General features: G+C 40.3%; 1 protein-coding gene across 7 annotated transcripts in view; it reads right to left on the minus strand.

Annotated features, from left to right (window-relative positions):
• The window catches only part of atp11c (ATPase phospholipid transporting 11C), a 93,818-nt gene extending 87,253 nt beyond the window's left edge, over nucleotides 1–6,565 (minus strand). For all 7 annotated transcript variants that reach the window (XR_009064762.1, XM_057849627.1, XM_057849629.1 and 4 more), the window contains exon 1: nucleotides 6,080–6,565. Coding sequence is in view for 6 of the 7 variants with exons in the window: in XM_057849627.1 (XP_057705610.1) it covers nucleotides 6,080–6,106 (27 nt within the window). In the remaining variant the exon portion in view is untranslated. The remainder of the gene's footprint in view (nucleotides 1–6,079) is intronic.
• Between the last annotated feature and the right edge of the window lie 12,660 nt (nucleotides 6,566–19,225).

Genomic DNA, 19,225 nt, shown 5'->3' on the forward strand with positions numbered 1-19,225 from the left:
TGTATAGAGCACACATTTAACTTACTGACAGCCATTTAAGGCGCTAGATGTCCAATCCATTTTGAGTGGGAGAGCTATCGTCTAGCACTGTCAATGATCGCCAATGAGTTAACAGTAAATATTTCTCTATTTAATTTACATTAAAAAAAAATTTTTTTTTACATTTTTAAATTAAGCCAAAACGGGGGAAAAAGTCAACATGATCTTATAATTTTTGTCAAAACAAAAAAGGAAAAAATATTCAAGTATTTTTTAAATTTTTTAAATATTTTTTCATTTTTAATGTTACATTTTTCCTTTTTAATTATTTAAATGTTTTTTCCTTAAATGTTGTTTTTTGATATTACATTAAAACAAAAACAGGAAAGTCAAAAAAACTACGGTAAATGTGATTTTGATTTTTACTTATTTACTTAAAAAATAAAACCATTTTAAATAAAAAAAGAAGAGAAAAAATATTCTCTTATACGGTTTGATTTTTTTGGTTTTTTTAATAAAATGTTTAATTGAAAAAGAATTTTAAAATTTAAAGGTAAGTGACAAAAAAAAAGTAAGTGGATTTTAAAATATTTAACATTTTTAAAAAGCATTTAGTCACTCCTTCCAATTTAAATTAATGTTATTCTGGTCATGGTAGGCAATGAGTTAAATACTATGATATTTGAATAAAATTTAGGAAGTTATAGGGGGCAATAACCAGAGTGTATTAGAGCAGGGGGGTATACCGAAAATTTATCATTACCGATATTCTTCATGAAGACCGACGTAATTTTGACTATGTCGTTAAAGTCGGTAATTTAATAAAATAAGAAAATATAGTCTTTTCATCCCGCTTTGACTCTGTGTTGTTTAGCTATGTTCATTCCGCTTTAAGAAAGCAGTCTGTGTGCTTACGTATGGAGTCACGTGGTTATCAGGAAGCCATACAAACAGAAGCCCGGTAGGCTAACGGTAGCGGCTAATGCTACAAGAAAACGTGATGGAGTGTGGCTTAACGGAGGTTCGCTAAATTTCACCCGACATTATAAGTAGACTCTTGGCGGCATCCAGATGGGCTTTCACCCGCTGTCCTCCCTTGTTCTCACGATTTCCGGAGAGGGTGCTTTCAGTGCTTTCTACTGGTGGCCAGGCCACTAGCTAACGCTAGCGGTTAACGCTACAAATGAACGTGATGAGTCGGATAGCAGCTCAAACCTTGTTGAAACGGCTGAACTTAATGAGTGGATTGGGCACGGACTGCATCTAGCAATTAGTATGTCGCTCTATTTTGTATCTGTCTGTGTGTGATTTCATTGATAGCTTTTGTGATGGTAAAACATTCAGCATAAAGTACAATCCAACAGTGAAAATTATAATATGACCGTTTAATGGCCCCAGCTATTTTTCTGTATGTGCTTAATTCTATGTCATTACTGCCATCATGAAATCTTAAATGTTTCATTTGCAGAAGCTCAATATAGCTTTAATGTGTGTCTGTCTGTGTGGGGGTTCATGTGTGCTTGCATGTAAAAAATGCACTGGGAAAAAAAAACCTGAAACCTTGAAGTAAACGCTTGTGTTTTAGTAATTATGTCACAGCAGCCATTAAAAATAAGTTGTCTTTGTGAAGTGTACTGTTCAAGCTGTAAGTCATTTGTGTTACAATGACATGTTTGCACAGGCATATTGATTTTGACAATGTCCATTGTTCAAGCCATACAAGCTGTTATAAATGTTCATATTTTAATTTTTTTTGTTTACAAAAAATGTTATATATACTTAATGTTTAGACTGCATGTACAATTGTTAAATATATTAAATTGAAAGCTGGTAAATAAATCAACGAGAATCTGTTAATCTGTATTTCATGCATTGATTCAGATTTTCAAATTATACAACAGTCCGCTTGGGCGAATTTATCGTCATTTATCGGATTCGTTATCAAAGTAAATCTGCTTAATTTACCGTAATATGTGCTTAAGGCCATATCGCCCAGCCCTAGAGTGTATTTCAGTTTTCATTGTTTTAAATTTTATTACTTTTGTTTTTAGTAGCAAAGAGTAGTTAAAGAGGTAGTAAAAGAGGACATGAAGGTAGCTGGTGTGAGTGCAGAAGATGAAGACAACAGGGTTAGACGGAGAAAACTGATTCCCTGTGGCGACCCCTAAGGGAAAAGCCATAAGGAAAATACGTTTTTAGTAACATTTCTTTAGTTCATAATTGTATTTATGTCTTTAAAAAATTAAATGATCTAATAATGATTAATAATAATAATAATAATAATATAATTATAATTAAGACCTGGCATACCTATTCGAGGACATCACATTTTGGGTAATGGGCACTAATATTGTGGCCTACATGATCCAAAAAGTGATATTTACATACTGTATCTGGGTGCCGTTAGCGCCTAGCTTGAACGCGGCTTTTAGGGAAGAGGCAAGCTTGACAACAGTCATTAAAAAATTAAATGGGGGGGGGGGGGGGGGGATCGCTGTGCTCAAAATGAGCAATATTTTAAGAACTGTACATGCTATCAATCCATATAAACTTTGGATGGATGGATGGATGGATGGATGGATGGATGGATGGATGGATGGATGGATGGATGGATGGATGGATGGATGGATGGATGGATGGATGGATGGATGGATGGATGGATGGATGGATGGATGGATGGATGGATGGAGGGAGGGTTTTTTGAAAATCACAACATGATCACCCTAGAATGATGTTGAGCCAGCATTTGTTTCGATGCTTCTGCGTACTCGGGTCAGTTTGCACAGTGCATCTCGGACTGCGAAGTAGTGCGCATGCGTGGTTGAACGGGCTCAATGGACAAAGGGAGTCTGAACGGGCACAGCAAAAAAACATATGACAAAAAATTGGAATTGTGCATGAAGACCTGCGGTATGATCGTAGCCATTGAGTCTCGAGCTTTCGTGTGAGCAATTCATCGCTACACATCGAGATGGTATGATGAAACTCGCGAGTAAAACCCAGAAAATGTTTGCAATATATGGCGAGGATAGCGTGGTGCTATACTTTCATATTGAAGTGCTGGCAAGGTCTGCGGGAATCGACGTCATCAGGTAGTGGCTCAGAGGCGCATCCTTCATTTCTAAGGTGTTGCTATGGCAGTAACTCAAAAACTACGTGGTCAATTAAAAAAAAAATTTGGGCAATGTGAGTTTTGCGACAGCCGATGATATATTCAGGCCAATTTAACAGAGTAAAATGCTCATGAATTGAAGTCTTCCGCTGCTCTTTATGTTTTTACCAAAAATAGTCACTTTCCTTATAAAGGGTTAAGCGCCCCCACCAACCTCCATTTCTCCTTGGGTAAGCACAGGGTGGTGTGATTTAGGAGCACCAGATAACAGCGCTGTGTGCATCCACGTCTGAAGTCTCTGCACAAAATATTATTTACAGCTCACGGCGGGGGGAAACAAAGTACAGCGGCAACCCTCTCCTGCATTCAGCTGACCCGGCAAGACTCGAGAGAGGCCGGGAGGAGGGTCACGCGCTATCATTATTATATCGCCCAGCCTTGCACGATTCAGCTCGCTGGTGCCAACAGGTTACTGGTACGCGAGAGGAGAAGAAAACTGAAGCAAGGCTTAAACACAGGCTCCTTGATAAGGATTACAGCAGAGGAAGCAAAATTAAAGATACAGGAGAACTGTAATGTGACATCAACTAATCACGGATTTTTAAAATATTTTTTATTATTATTATTATTATTTTTTTTTTTTTTTAATACGAGTCAACTAACTGGTTCATTTTTAATCACGTTATAGTTACTGTTATTCTGTATGAGTCCAGGCTTTAGATTATAGCTGAAAGTGTCCATCGGGAGCAAAAATGATGCACTGAGAAAAGTTAAGACTACTCATTTTAGGTAACTATGTAACAATTGTCAACCCATTAGTTTCTATAGGGAAAGCAAATGGATATATCTGATTTTGATTAGGTACAAAGTATAAAAGAAATTCACGTTATCTTACAGTTTGACTCACGTTCCTCTAAAAATATTGATAAAGTACACAACATTTCCTCACACTTGTAGTCTGCCCAAGCCCTAAATGCTAGCTAAACTGTAGCACTACATGGCAACTTATCTTGAGGGCAGGGGAGCATTGCGGCACATGTCAGAGCAGAGGCTGAGCTTGGAGGAAAAGGTAGAGATAAGTACCACCGAGCTTTTCAGCAGCTCCCACCCGCAGACAGGGGACAGTCAACGAATTCTCGAAAAGGTGAATGGTTCAGAAAACCTCTCATACTGTGTTTTAACCAGAAAATGACCATTAAAAGCTCATAAATATGAAATTTACATGTGACCCCACCCTTTAAAAAATGTAAAATATACATCGCGAAAAAAAACAGACAAGGCTGGAAAAAGCAGTTTCTGCTCTTGCATCCCTCTTTAAAATAAACTGCTATATTTTAAGCCCAAAGAACTGTTGTGTTTGATAGAACAATATGTCTATAATGCTGCCATAGCAGATTCATGGTGCATTAAGCCTCCGAACTATTTCTAATTTGTCCGTTTTACCTTGGAGACCGTTTACACGTGTCACGCAACTGCTTTTGTTTCAACCTAGCCATAAAAAGAAGGTAAGTAATTATGCTTATTATTCGAAATGTCTTTTTTTTAAATCTTAGAATCATTAATTGATGTCTAATACTTAGTTTTGTTTTGTTTTTTAAATAAAGGTAAGTAATTATATATCTTATTCAAAATGTCTGTCATTTTTAGCTCAAAATAATTAATAAATGTCAAATATTTCGTAAAAAAAAAAAAAACGACTAAAAATTGTTCACTCGCATATTTTAAACTTTTAAACAAATTACGTCACAATGAAAAAAATTGTGTCTGTAAATAAGTCACTTCATAACTATCGCTTAATTGTATTTGTTTTGTTACTGTCGCATTTTCCCCAATATTTTAGATGATAAATAATCGATCAAAACAAAGATTTTTTTTAAAAATTATTTAATACGGTAACTATATGAAAAACAAAAGACTCGACCACTTTTTAATGTCTGTGATTTTTGCATCGCAATCCTTGTTATATTACCATGTTTCACCCATTAAATCCCCACAAAATCCGGCTGTGGCCATTCACAGCTGTGTCTTGACAAACGGCGATACATGCTACATGGAGTTTTTGGATCGAAAAGAGGCAAGTACGCGATAATATCATGTTAAAATGGCGTCTTTATCCTCTCTCATGCTCTCACCTCCGGTTAGGGTTTTGCTGTTTACAATTTTTTGTAAATGCCCTCTTGTTCAAAATTTTTCTTCCCCCAGAAATTTGAGATTTTAAGCTTTCCAATAATGCATCACACATGCATGTACGACAATTTTTAAATTTGGCCAATTTGGAGCGGAACTTGAAGTCACCTGAGTGTTTTCCGCCATATATATATATATATATATATATAATATATATATACATATATTTTAAATTGAAAAGGACAAAATCTACAGGTTGTCTTTTTAAGATAAAAAATTTAAAATTATTTTCTAAAAATAAAAATGAAAATATTTCTTGATTAACATGATTAAATGTTTTTTTTTTTTTTTAATGCATAAAAAAATACCTTTTTTGTTTCTTTAATTGAAGAATGGAAAACATTTTTTAATGCAAAATGTTATAGCCCAAAACATTCTGTGGTCGTCAACAGTTTGAGGAAGTCTGAATTCAAAACTGCTGACTGTATACAACTTACAAATATGCTGACAGTGACCATGTTTCGGTGCCATTGACGGTGATTAACGTCAAATAGATTGAACGTATGACCTAAAGTTATGCTATTCTATATTTAAACGTAGAACAGCACTGTATGAGGACAGCTGAAGGAATTCCTGCCCGCGTCTGACCTTAAGGTGGGGGTCAACTTGCACTGTGTCGTGACTTCCTGACTCGGTTGAACTTGCCTAGCAGTTAGCCACCGGGGCTGACTTCCAGCCGACTGAGCCCTGCAGCTGGGCTGCGGGCAACCCAAATTATTCCGAGCTTGTTTGGAACCCAACCGAGCGGAGGGTGTCATGAGCTAACTGTGTGGGCGTGTGGGGTGTCAGTCGCAGACATACCAGTCGGTTGAGGCTTCTCCGTAGCATCTTGATTTCCACTCTCGGTTCCACAGTTTTCCTCTGAGAGCAACTTTACATGAAAATGGGAGCTAGCTTCACTATCTATTCTCTACTCTAGGGACGGTAGTTGCAAAAGCCGCGGCGGCGACGCTACATCCTCTCCGTAGTAGTAGTAGTAGTGGAAGACTCCGCCGCCTTGTCAGCATTCGCATCCTCTGCCGCTCAGGAGGATCGGCGTGGCGGGTCGGCCGTCGCGCTTCTTCCCTCGGAGGCTCCGGGCTGGAGCGGACGCGGACATCTCGCCTGCTCGCCGACTGGCTGGCTCGGGCGCCCTGTTGCTGTCGCGAGGAACCCCCGGTAGGCTCCCCTGCCTCGCACTGAAATCGGAAACTGGCGGTTAAAATGTTCAACTTGCGTAGCGGTGGCGTCGCTCCGCCCGGGAGAAGTATCCGCGAGTGAGGGGGGGTAAGTGGTGGGAGAAGCGGCGGTGGTGGCGGCGGCGGCGTCTTCTCCCAGTAAAAGATAGCTAGCCCCTCCCGTCTGAAGGTGCGGCAACTTTGCCCCCCGGTGCACTGTGGGTAATGTGGTCGCGCGGACTACATGAGCAGTTTCCGCAATCCCCCTTTTCCTACATGTACGATTGTAAATTTTATAAGTGTCTGGATTTCATTACTTTGTGTTTTCTGAATACTCGAGCATTCGTGACACTTTGTGACGCAAGGTTCCTAATTCCTATTGCAGTACTTCACATTGTAGACTAGCAGTGACGTTATAGACAAATTGAGTCCACACAACCTAAAAAAAAAAAAATCAATCCTTTGTAAACATTTTCCATAAAAATGTCACGTATCGCATTTAAAACTCAAATAAATAATTAAATAACAAGAATATTTAGAAATGTTGGTCATTGAAGCTTCTTTTGTGGCGCTCATGATGATCTCAGTTAATATTATAGTACGATTTTTTTGTTTGTTTGTTTGTTTGTTTTTTTTTGTGCCGCTCATGATGATCTCACTCAATTTTAAGGTACGATAACTGCCACTGGTAAAATGGTAGACCACATCATAGATTCACGAGAACATTAAAATAATAACAATTAAAAATATATATATTTTAAAACTATAAAATAACCCATTAAAATAAAAAAAACCACACATACATACATGCATACATACAGCGGGGAGAACAAGTATTTGATACACGTCCGATTTTGCTGGTTTTCCCACTTGCAAGCCATGTAGAGGTCTGTAATTTGTATCATAAGTTCTCTTCAACTGTGAGGGACGGAATCTAATACAAAAATCCAGAAAATCACATTGTATAATTTTTAAATAATACATTTGTATATAACGGCATGAAATAAGTATTTGATACATTACCAACTAGTAAATATTTCGGCTCTTAGTTCTTTTTTAAGAACCCCTCCTGTTCTCCACTCAATACCGGAAGTAACTGCACCTGTTTGAACTTGTTACCTGTATAAAAGACACGTGTTCACATGCTCAAACAAACAAACTCCAACCTCTGCACAATGGCCAAGACCAAAGAGCTGTGTAAGGACATCAGGGATAAAATAATAGACCTGCACAAGGCTGGGATGGGCTACAGGAAAATAAGCAAGCAGCTTGGTGAGAAGGTAACAACTGTTGGAGCAATTATTAGAAAATGGAAGAAGTTCAAGTTGACGGTCAATTTGCCTCATTCTGGGGCTCCATGCAAAATCTCACCTCGTGGGGCATCACTGATCAGGAGGAAGGTGAGGGATCAGCCCAGAACTACACGGCAGGACCTGGTCAATGACCCGAAGAGAGCTGGAACCAGAGTCTCGAAGAAAACCATCAGAAACACATTACGCCGTCATGGATTAAAATCCTACAGCGCACGCAAGGTCCCGCTGCTGAAGCCAGTGCATGTCCAGACACGTCTGAAGTTTGCCACTGACCATCTGGATGATCCAGAGGAGCAATGGGAGAAGGTCATGTGGTAGGATGAGACCAAAATGGAACTTTTTGGTCTAAACTCAGCTTGTCGTGTTTGGAGGAAAAAGAAGGATGAGTACAACCCCAAGAACACCATCCTAACCGTGAAACATGGAGGAGGAAACATCCTTTTTTGGGGCTGCTTCTCTACCAAGGGTACAGGACGACTGCGCCGTATTGAGGGGAGGAAGGATGGGGCTATGTATCGCCAGATCTTGGCTGACAACCTCCTTCCTTCAGTGAGAGCCCTGAAGATGGGTCTTGGCTGGGTCTTCCAGCATGACAACGACCAAAGCACACAGCCAAGGCAACTAAAGAGTGGCTCCGTAAGAAGCATCTTAAGGTTCTGGAGTGGCCTAGCCAGTCACCAGATCTGAACCCGAAAGAAAATCTATGGAGGAAGCTGAAAGTCCGTGTTGCCCGGCAGCAGCCCCGGAACCTGAAGGCTCTGGAGAAGATCTGCATGGAGGAGTGGGCCAAAATCCCTGCTGCAGTGTGTGCAAACCTTGTCAAGGACTACAGGAAACGTTTGGTATCTGTAATAGCAAACAAAGAATTCTGTACCAAATATTAAGTTCGATTTTTGTGATGTATCAAATACTTATTTCATGCAATTAAATGCAAATGTATTATTTAAAAATAATACAACGTGATTTTCTGGTTTTCTGTATTAGATTCCGTCCCTAAGAGTTGAAGAGAACTTATGATACAAATTACAGACCTCTACATGCTTTGCAAGTGGGAAAACCAGCAAAATCGGAAGTGTATCAAATACTTGTTCTCCCCACTGTCAATTCATACATAAGAAATAAAAACACAGTAAAATCATCACATAACCCAGTTTAAATGGTTTGGACGTCTATCGCCGTCAGTGGCACCGAAACATTTTCTTTCACTGCCATCCCACCCTGGTCAAGTATCATTCGTCAGGCCATTGCCCAAAAGTCATTCATCGCCAGATGGAACTTTCGTAAATGTTGAACTCTACTACCATCTGGTGTTCATATTGAAGAAACGTTAGTTATTCACCTGAATATAATAAATTAAACAAGTGGGAAAGGCATGGATTTTTTTTTCAACACGTCTCACATGGAAAGTAGAAAGATTTAAGGCATTATTCTGTTGAAATACATTTTAAAAACTGCAGGTAAAAAGTATACACTCTGTCTCTCTCTCTGACTCTATCTATCTATCTATCTATCTATCTATCTATCTATCTATCTATCTATCTATCTATCTATCTATCTATCTATCTATCTATCTATCTATCTATCTATCTATCCACCCATCGCTCCCTCCCTCCCTCCCTCTCTCTCTCTCTCTCTCTCTCTCTCTCTCTCTCTCTCTCTCTCTCTCTCTCTCTCTCTCTCTCTCTCTCTCTCTCTCTCTCTCTCTCTCTCTGTCGTATGTGCAGCAGATTGCTGCAGTTCTTTTTCTTTCCGCCAGATGGCGGTCCAGAAACACAAATAAAGCACCAACCAGTTGCACGAGGCAAAACAAACACCAGGTAAACAGGTCAGGAATCAGTTTTTTTTTTTTTTTTTTTTTTTTTTTTTTTTTGGGGGGGAGGATTTCGTTTCCTAAATGAAACAAGCAACTGCTGACAGTTCACGTTTCTGGCTAATTTATTGATTTTCAATTGAAAATTGATTGAAAGAAGGGATCTCCGAGTTGCACATAATTGCACATATGATGGTTTCAAACACTTGAAGAGGATTAAATATTTTTGTAAGCTATTTTTAACATCAAATTTAATAGTGTGACCAAAATGCAAAAGGAAGTGACCCGAAATTCTCCAAAATCATCAGGAAATGACTTTAAATTCCATTAAAAGATGGAATTCCTGTGTGCTTTTATTAACTATTTAGTGCCTGTTTTGACGGCAATATCCCTTCCACTTTATTTTGAGTTGAGGGTCAACGAAAACTTGTTTTGGAGGCCTTGTCTCTAAACAGCAATGTTGTATCAATGTCCATTTCATTTAGCAGTGAATGATCGCTGCCAGCTCCCTCCCAGTCAAAATGAAGTCATCGTTAGTGGCAGTCAATAAATTAGTGTGTAAATCAGAGGTCTCAAACTCAATTTATCCATCGGCCATTTGAAATAGTGTCTTGGTAAGTGAAGGCCACATCTAATACCGGGAAAAAAAAAAAAGTTTCAAATAGTAAAACTCTTCAAAATCACAGGTGTCATCACACATCGTCATTTTTTTGCCTCCACTTCATGTTTCTCACCACAATGAAATTTGAAAAATTTGGCAATATGTGTTTTTTTAAGCTCATATTTACTGATTTTCTTCAGGCATTTTTTGTTTTTATTTTTTGTCTCGTTATTTAAAATTAAAATGAAAAAAAACTAAGAAAATATTTGGTTTTAAGAGGCTCAAAAAAGAGGATTTGGAAACTTTTTTAGGTCCTTAAATGATTCGACTTGACATACATAGCTGAAAACCTACAGTACAGTAACCTTAGCTATGCCTGCATGTTCTGTTAATAAATGAAATAAAATGAATTAAAAAAAAAAAAAAAAAACAGGTCCACACAAACATTTACACTCATGTGAAAAATCAGGACACCCTATGGAAGCCTGTGTGTTTAACATATTTGGTAATATAGATATTTAATATCAACTTGAACAATCTTGAGAGATTGAAGTAATAGAACTAAACAATTCAGACTGATAAAAAGATTTTTTTTAACTTTCTTTAAAATGTAATTTTTAAATAAATGCAGTTTCTGTTGAGGAATAAATTAAGACGTCCCCACATTCAATCCCACTTAAAATAAAATCACTAAAATTGCTAAAATTACACACGGGTATCACATCAGATGCAAATGATTAGAACATCATTACTCAGTGTTTTGAAGGAGACTTGCCTTATTTAAACCTCACATTTATTTGGTGTGTCCCTGACTGTTGAAGTGAGAGAAAATACCGTGGTGAAATCAAAGGAGCTGTCAGAGGCTTTCAGAAAGAAGATTGTTGACGCCTATGAGTCTAGTAAGGGTTTTCAAAAGATCTCAAAAGTATATAAAAAAGACATTCCACTGTCCGGAAAATATTCTATAAGTGGAGGACATTCAAAACAACTGCCAAAATGCCCAGGTCTGGCCGTCCAAATAAGTTCACCCCGAGAGCAGACCACTAGATGCTAAAAGAAGTCTACAAGAACCCTAAAATGTCATCATGGGACCTCCAGGAGGCTCTTGCTACTGTTGATGTTAAAGTGCATGCCTTTACAATCAGAAAGAAACTTCACAAGTTTAACCTTCATGGGAGGTGTGCAAGGAGGAAACCTTTGCTGTCCAAGAAGGACATGACGGTCAGACTGAAGTTTGCCAGAGTGAATGTAGACAAAGACCAGGACTTCTGGAATAATGTTCTTTGGACAGTTGAATCTAAAATCAAATTACTTGGACACCATAACAGAGGACATGTTTGGCGTAAACCCAATACAGACCCTCATACCAACTGTGAAGCATGGAGGTGGACGTGTCATTGTTTGGGGATGCTTTGCTACAGCAGGACCTGGCCAGCTCACCATCATAGAATCCGCCATGAATTCTATTGTGTATCAGAGGGTGTTTGAGGAACATGTGAGAAAAAAATTAAAGCTGAAGTGAAACTGGACCCTGCAACATAACAATGGCCCAAAAATACCAGTAAATCCACCAAGGACTGGCTGAAAAGGAAGAAATGGAGAGTCCTGAAATGGTTGAGTCAAAGCCCAGATCTTTATCCCATTGAGATGCTGTGGGGTGACTTGAAACGGGCTGTACACGCAAAAAACCCCTCAAACATCTCAAAGTTGAAAGTATTCTGCGTTGAGGAGTGGAGCAAACTATCTTCAGACCGATGTCAAAGACTGGTAGATGGCTACAAAAAGCGTCTCACTGAAGTTATTTCAGCCAAAGTGTGTGACACTAACTATTAGGTGGTAGGGTGTCCTCACTTTTTCCTCAGTTAGAATATGCATTTTTGTTGATATATTTGGTTTAATGAGTAAAACAATGTTATTTTTTGTTGTTCACCTGCAATTAAATCACTTTCTTTTCCAGAGATAATGAAAAACAAGATCAGACATTGATATGTGAACAGTTCTTAATAAAGAACTGAATATTTAATGGGGTGTCCTAATTTTTTTCACATGACTGTAACTTATATCAAGATGTCAAGTAAAAAGGTCACAAATGTTTGTCCCGTGAGCTCCAGGCTTGATACCCATGGTGTAAATATAACAAAAAGTGGGGACAGAGCAATAATTTGCATCCGTCAAAAAATGTGAAAATGACCTTATTCTGAGTTTTCCAGCAGTATTAAATATGAGCAAAGTGTTGATTTAAAGTGCCGGGCATCCCCTCATGTGTCTCCGTGGTACTTGTGAATTTAAACTGACAGCCTCTGTGGAAGAGTTGGGAGACTTCCCCAGCCATCTGTCTTAGAGAATCCCCCCCCTCGTTCCCCACACGCATCCCTCATTCCCACACTGGGCCTTTGTCAGCAGTTCCTGTCCGTGGTCTAGGCGTGGCGTGCGCAGAGGCCGGGGCGACCGTGGGCGCTTTCACAGGCACCTGCAGACGGGACAAAGGGCCGAGGGTGCTGAGGCTGAAGACAGATTGATGCTTTGTGCATGAGGGAGCGAGCGAGATCGAGAGCTGGGAGGGAGATAGTTAGCCGAGAAGTTTTCTGGGAGAGGATTTTTCAGGGGTACGAAGGAGGCGGTGGGGGTTGCTCCATCACTCCGAGCCATGTGAGTCCAAGCTTTTGGGAGCACCCGGAGAGATTGACAGCCTTTGTAGGCCTCATCCCCCCGCACAATGGTCATGCTTTAATGGGCGGAGAAGCTTTTTGGGGGGCAGGGGGGGGGTGCTTCTCGCTGGCTGCCGAAGCGGTGCAGTGAGACCGGGGGGTGCCCCCAAAAAGGCTTTACTGCTTTGCTCACCCGATTCATGGGTATTCAGTCCGCGGCTCGTTATTCACTGAATGCATCCAGTGGAGGAATGCGGCGGCATCAATTAGAATGTGTTTGTCGATAGCAACGCCGGGAAGAAAATCTCTTTCTTCCCCTTTTGCTGGCAGGACAACACCGTCCGACTATAGGAGGTGTCAGAGCCACAAAGCCTTTTTTGTGGCGCTCTCTCCATTACATTACCAGCGCAATATGTAAGGTGGGGACTCTTTTGATTGAAATTAAGTGGAAAAAACACTAAATCCTATTTTGATTCAGCGGGGATAATGGCGTTATACTCCATAAAGGTCTTTAACTACTTAGCTTCAAATCGGCCAGGCTCCCTTTTCACTCCTTCCCAGTGTCTTACTCTCATTGGGGGCATTATATTTATTCAATGGCGGAGGGTCAAAGACAGTGTGTTAAACAGAGTTGCTTGTCGCCTTAACTGCCGCATCACTTCTAATTGTGGATCGGTGGGTCAGCGGTTTGTCGAGGTGTCCTGAGTGAAGAAAGGAGGGACGGATATGAATTTAAACAGTATCTTGTAAGGTATTGTCTGGAGTGGGCTCGGGCCACCACTTCAGGTTTTCAAAAAGGGACTATTTTTCCTGTCTAGAAAGGAGAGGAAGAAGCGGAAAACACTTACATGGTGATCGCATAGGTTGACGCACTGTTCCCTTTTTGGAATGTGGAAAAAACACCGAGCCAGTTTGACCTTCTTGCTAATTGGGCTACTCTTACGACAAGATAGGAAATTTGCAATTGAACCTAACATTAATGGGAGTTCAAACCATTACTGTGTGTGATGTGAGAAAACCTTTCTTTACACAAAGCTAAAAGAAATCAAAATCCACCAACTTACTATGTGTGTAGTACTTTGTTTTTGCATGGATGCTAGAAAATATATTGGGCATATTCTGTAGATTTTAGATTTGGGGCTGGATTTAAACAAATTAAAATAATTAATTGGTGACTTTTTGATTAATTTATCTTGATTAATCTAATTTTAATTGAATTTTAAAATAATTACAATTTGTTTTTGTTTTGTATTACCCGGACCCACACTCCGTAGTTCGAAATTCAAGACAGTGCGCGCCACGCTCCTATGACCGCCAGCCTTGGAAAAGAGTATCATCCTGCTGACTTGATACTGGTAAAATCTATTTTTGGATTTTAATGGCCTAAATGGTGCACTTTGAGGCAGTGTGACAAGTGTGAACCAGCTTGGCACGACCCGTTATGGTTGTTTTCGAGTATGTTTGGATGAAAATGCAGCAATAAACCTCCTGGTGCTTTGGGCAGCTATCATGGCCATCCGAGATGCACGGTGTGGGGTGGCGTGGGTTGCCTTCCGGTACCATACCGCGGATCCCTCTCAGCCCGGAGGTGTGGTGGCTGGAGTTTGCGCCTACGTCCCCTTTGCCTGTCTCCTGCTGTGACTGCCTCTCAGGCCTGCGGCTGCCGGTGCTGCCTTTCTCTTGGCAGGGTCATTAGTGGGCCCTCCCGGTACCCGTGGGATCTGGGGTGGGGCCGGTCGTCCCCACCTGGGAGGGTGGTTGTCCCCTGGCCGCCGGCGCATAAGTGCAGCACCCGATTGGGGATGTTGGGTGGGTGTCAGGGGGCTAGGAGTGGGGGAGTGGTCGTGGCTCTGGTGCTTCTCTCGCCCTGTGGCCGGCAGTTCTGCTGGGCTGATCTCCACCTGAGGGAGCCTGCCTTTGACTCACGCATTCTTCACTTTGCACTGTAAATAACCTTCATTGTGGGCGCCTACACATTCATTCAAGGATTTGCAGAGCGTTGGAACGGGGCCGTATAGTCTCGGGCCGGCTCCCCCTTGGCTCCCCCTTGATTTTAATGCATCATACACCGAGAGTGTGGGGCGGCTGGGGTCGAAACATTCTAAAAATACACGCTACGCAGGTTATTTTTGTCTTGTATTTTGTCATGTTTGCGCCAAAAACACATTTTTTGACCAAGACAATTCTCGCATTAAAAAATTCGATGCACTATGGTTATCAGACGGTTTTATTTAGTAAAAGCATATAATTCTGCCAAAATTTGATTAAATCTTCCCCTTACATTTCCAGTTGCACATTCAATTCTCATTAAAACATTTCCATTCCCTCCCATTGATTTTCAAGCCGGACCTGCAAAAAAAAAAAAAAAAAAAAATTCATTTGTGGTCATTATTTTTCAACAAAAAAACCACACATAACAAAACTTAAAATTAATTGCCCCAAAATTAATAGAAAGTGACTGTGAAAACCCCAAAATGTCCAGGTAGTGAGCCAAAATCATCAGAAAGTGATCTAAGAGCCTCAAAATGTACTGGAAATGACACAAAATCAACATGATGTGATGCATAAGTATCCTAAAATTAACAAGGAAGTTACCCAAAATTAACCCATTGCCCGTCATTGACAACAATGGAAATCCAATTCATTTGAACCGGGAAGACTCGCTGTGAACGCTCATATTTCAGAGCAATTGACGGCACTACATGTCCAATTAATTTTGAGTCAATCAGTCAAAAAGGATTGAATGACTAGTGGCGTCAATGGCAGCCAATGAGTTAATAAGGAAGTGACCCATAATTCCCCAAAAATCTACAAGAAGTTGCAAAACATCCCCAAACAATTTCTCCAGAAATTACAAATTGTCATTGCAAAATACTACCGTACTTGTCCCTATTTTTTAATCTAAATAGATCTTAGTGAATGACTTAATCAAATAGATATAGACGCAAATATTGTTAACATTTTATTATTACATTTAATCGTATTTACATATGAAAGCGTAAAAAGATGAATAATAATCATTTGAAAAAAAGTGCCATTATATACAGTTTATATACAGTACATATGGCGGAAAACACTCAGGTGACTTGAAGTTCCGCTCTGAGACCCCCAATTCGGCCAAATTTCAAAACTGTCCGATATGCACGTGTGATACATCACTGGATAGCTTAAAATCTCAATTTTCTGGGGAAAGAAAAATTTTGAACAGGAAGGCATCTAAAAAAAAACAAATTTTTTAAACAGCAAAACCCTAACTGGAGGTGAGAGCACGCGAGAGCAAAATTAAAGACGGCATGATTTTAAAGAGGTACTATCGTCTACTTACCTTGTTTTGATCCAAAAACTCCATGTAGCATGTATCATCGAGTGTCAAGACACAGGTATGAATGGCCACAGCTGGATTTTGGGGGGATTTTATGGGTGAAACATGGTAATATAACAAGGGTTGCGATGCAGAAATCGCAGACATCAGTCAGTGGTCGAGATGATCTTTTTCATTACCCTTTACATTTTTTTTTTTTCAATTTTTCTTTGTTTGGATCGATTATTTATCATCTAACATATCTGGGGAAATGCGATAGTAACAAAAAAAATAAATTAAGCCATAATTATGAGGTAAATATCTGTGACTTATTCACAGACACAGATTTTTTCATTGTGACGTAATTTGTTTAAAAGTTTAAAATATGCGAGTGAATAATTTTTTAGCCGTTTTTTTTTTTTTTTTTTTTTTTTTTTTTTTTTTTACAAAATATTAAACATCAATTAATTATTCTGAGCTAAAATTGACAGACATTTAGAATAAGATATATCATTACTTACCTTCTTTTTATGGCTGGGTTGAAACAAAAGAGGTTGCGCGACGTCTGTAAACGGGGGTTTCCAGGGTAAAACGGACAAATTAAAAATAGTTTGGGGGCTTAATGCGACATGGATCTGCTATTGCAGCATATAGACATATTGTTCTCTCAAACACAACAGTTCTTTCGGCTTAAAATACAGCAGTTTATTTTAAAGAGGGGTGCAAGAGCAGAAACTGCTTTTTCAGTCTTATCTGTTTTCCGCCATATGTGTGTGTGTGGGGGGGGGTGTATACACACAGTATAGGTCTAATAATTGCAATGCAGTAATGAAAATAGACATGTACAATGTCAATAGAAAGTTTTACATCATTTTGGTGATACTGTACCGTCATGTCGTACTTTCTGCCAATGCCGCACACCCGAGTCGCCCCCCACCAGCATCAATGCATCAATTAATCAACATTCATGGAGCGTTTAGTGATGCTCCTCATTGTGCGTGGCAGGGTTTAATCCAGACAGAGAAGGCTGTTTCGCGGCAGCGCAGACTGCGTCACTTCAGTTTTTTTTTTTTTTTTTTTTTTTTTTGAGAAAGCCATCAACTGGTGTTTCAGGGAAGTCTCTCCCTCCCTCTTAGCTTCTTCCTCTTGTGCCCTCTCAGCACTCGGGGCAGGAAGCCCATCCATCCGTCTATCCATCCATCCTTCCTCTAGCAGTCCAATTGACAGCCGTGTATGAAGAAGACATCTGTCCACATTTTTGCTGCAAATGATCGCAACCCTCCATCCATGCCGCTCGACACTTGGCCTGCATAATAACCTGCCAATTCTTTGAGGCGCAGAAGAAGCGCCTTTAATTGGAGCTCTACAATCGCACAATCAATTACGGCGGAGATGCGTTTTCGCTCATCGCCCTGTCGCTTCACTTTTCATACGCTCGCGCGACCGCCGCTCGCCCTTTTCACCACATGCAAATTTGGCACATTTGGCTTGAAATGGCACGTAATTGCCCATATTGAAATACTCTACACCTTCCTACGAGAAGGTTCCTGCCAGTTAGTTCCTATTAAACTCAAATTTGCTCAAATGCCATCTGTATCATCTCGTAAAGGCAAGGAAAACTGCGATGAAATTGAAGTCAATTGGGGCGCAGTCTGACATAAGTTTGTATTTGGAAATGTGTCTTTGTTACAAAAATTGACACTTGCTGTGATACTAGGTAGACTCCAAGTGGTTGTAAATTGTAAAATTTGGAAAATGATGTAAAGCGGTGATTCCAGCAAAATTTTCCCACTTAGATTTGGGAGAATTTGAATTGAGTTCATTTTTGAATGGTCTCAGGTATTTGTTGACTCCCATTTGAGTTTAACCCCTTAAAGCCTGAATTTAAAGTGAACATATTAATTCATCTTCTGTACTGCTTATCCTCACAAGTTTCGTTGGGGTGCTCATGTCTAATGCTAACTGTTAACTATGGGCAGGAAGCAGGGTGCACCCTAAACTGGTTGCTAAACAATCGCTGGATGTAGACAACAACACCTATTGAGATTTCACGCATGTTTTGGGGATGTGGAGGGAAACCAAAGTGCCCAGAGAAAACACGTAGAGTTAGGGAAGAACATGCAAACTCCACACAGGAAGGCCAGAGCCAGGGATTGAGCCCGGGTCACTTCTGTTGGTTTTGGGGCACTTCATGATGATTTTGGAGTATTCCTGAATCACCATGTGTATATTTTGGGTTAGGTACATTTGTATATTCGCTGCCAAATCGATCATTTCAATTCACAGCAGGAGGATGATTTGATCCAAGACTGAACATATATCAATCTCATTGGCACTGAAAGAGTATGTAAGTCACGTTTATTTTTTTTTTATTTTTTAATTTTTGTAATATTGAAAATGCTATCGAGTATTTTTTTTTCTAATAAAGATATTGATTTGAGACTTAAACGATATTGAATTGAGTATTTTGACAACAGTACTCTCGACGATGATCAAAGTAGTTGTCGTTGCCCCTCAGTTCTACTTTTGTATTTCAGCCAAAGCAGTGGTCGGCCCCTCATGAAAAAGCAATTGCACAACCTCATCACTCGGTAATCCCCTCGGCTTCAATCCTTGTGAGCGTTAGCCAGTTGAGAAAATTCCAAGCGGCGGCCGGGTCACGCCGCAGCTCAGGTGGCAAAGGCCCGCGGGTGGAGGTTCCCACGATGGGCTTTCAGGGCTACAGGTGTCCCCGGAGAATGAGGGTGGCCCGGGGCGAGGAGGGGCTGAGCGCTGGCCCGTAGCCCGCCTCAATGGAGGGATCCCAGGGCCCGTCTCAATAGGCCGGGTTCCACTTGACGGGGAGAGAAAGGAGCGTTTTAGCTGCTGCCCAGCAGGAAAGATCTGCTTGTGGGAGACCTCTTTCACCACTCGGTGTTTGTCTGAAGGCTGTCACAGCAGATGAGTACTCAGCAAACAGCGTGAACAAGGATTTGAACCAGAAAACCAACAGAGCCTTGACAATATTGTGATTGGGCCTTGTCTCCTTAGAGGGGGCTGAAAGGCCAATTGAGCACAGGAACAAGTGCGCATTCACAGCGCCGGCCCAGTCGCCTTTGGGACCAGTTTTATGGTTTT

The sequence above is a fragment of the Corythoichthys intestinalis genome, chromosome 11, assembly GCF_030265065.1.
Source record: "Corythoichthys intestinalis isolate RoL2023-P3 chromosome 11, ASM3026506v1, whole genome shotgun sequence".
NCBI lineage: Eukaryota > Metazoa > Chordata > Actinopteri > Syngnathiformes > Syngnathidae > Corythoichthys > Corythoichthys intestinalis.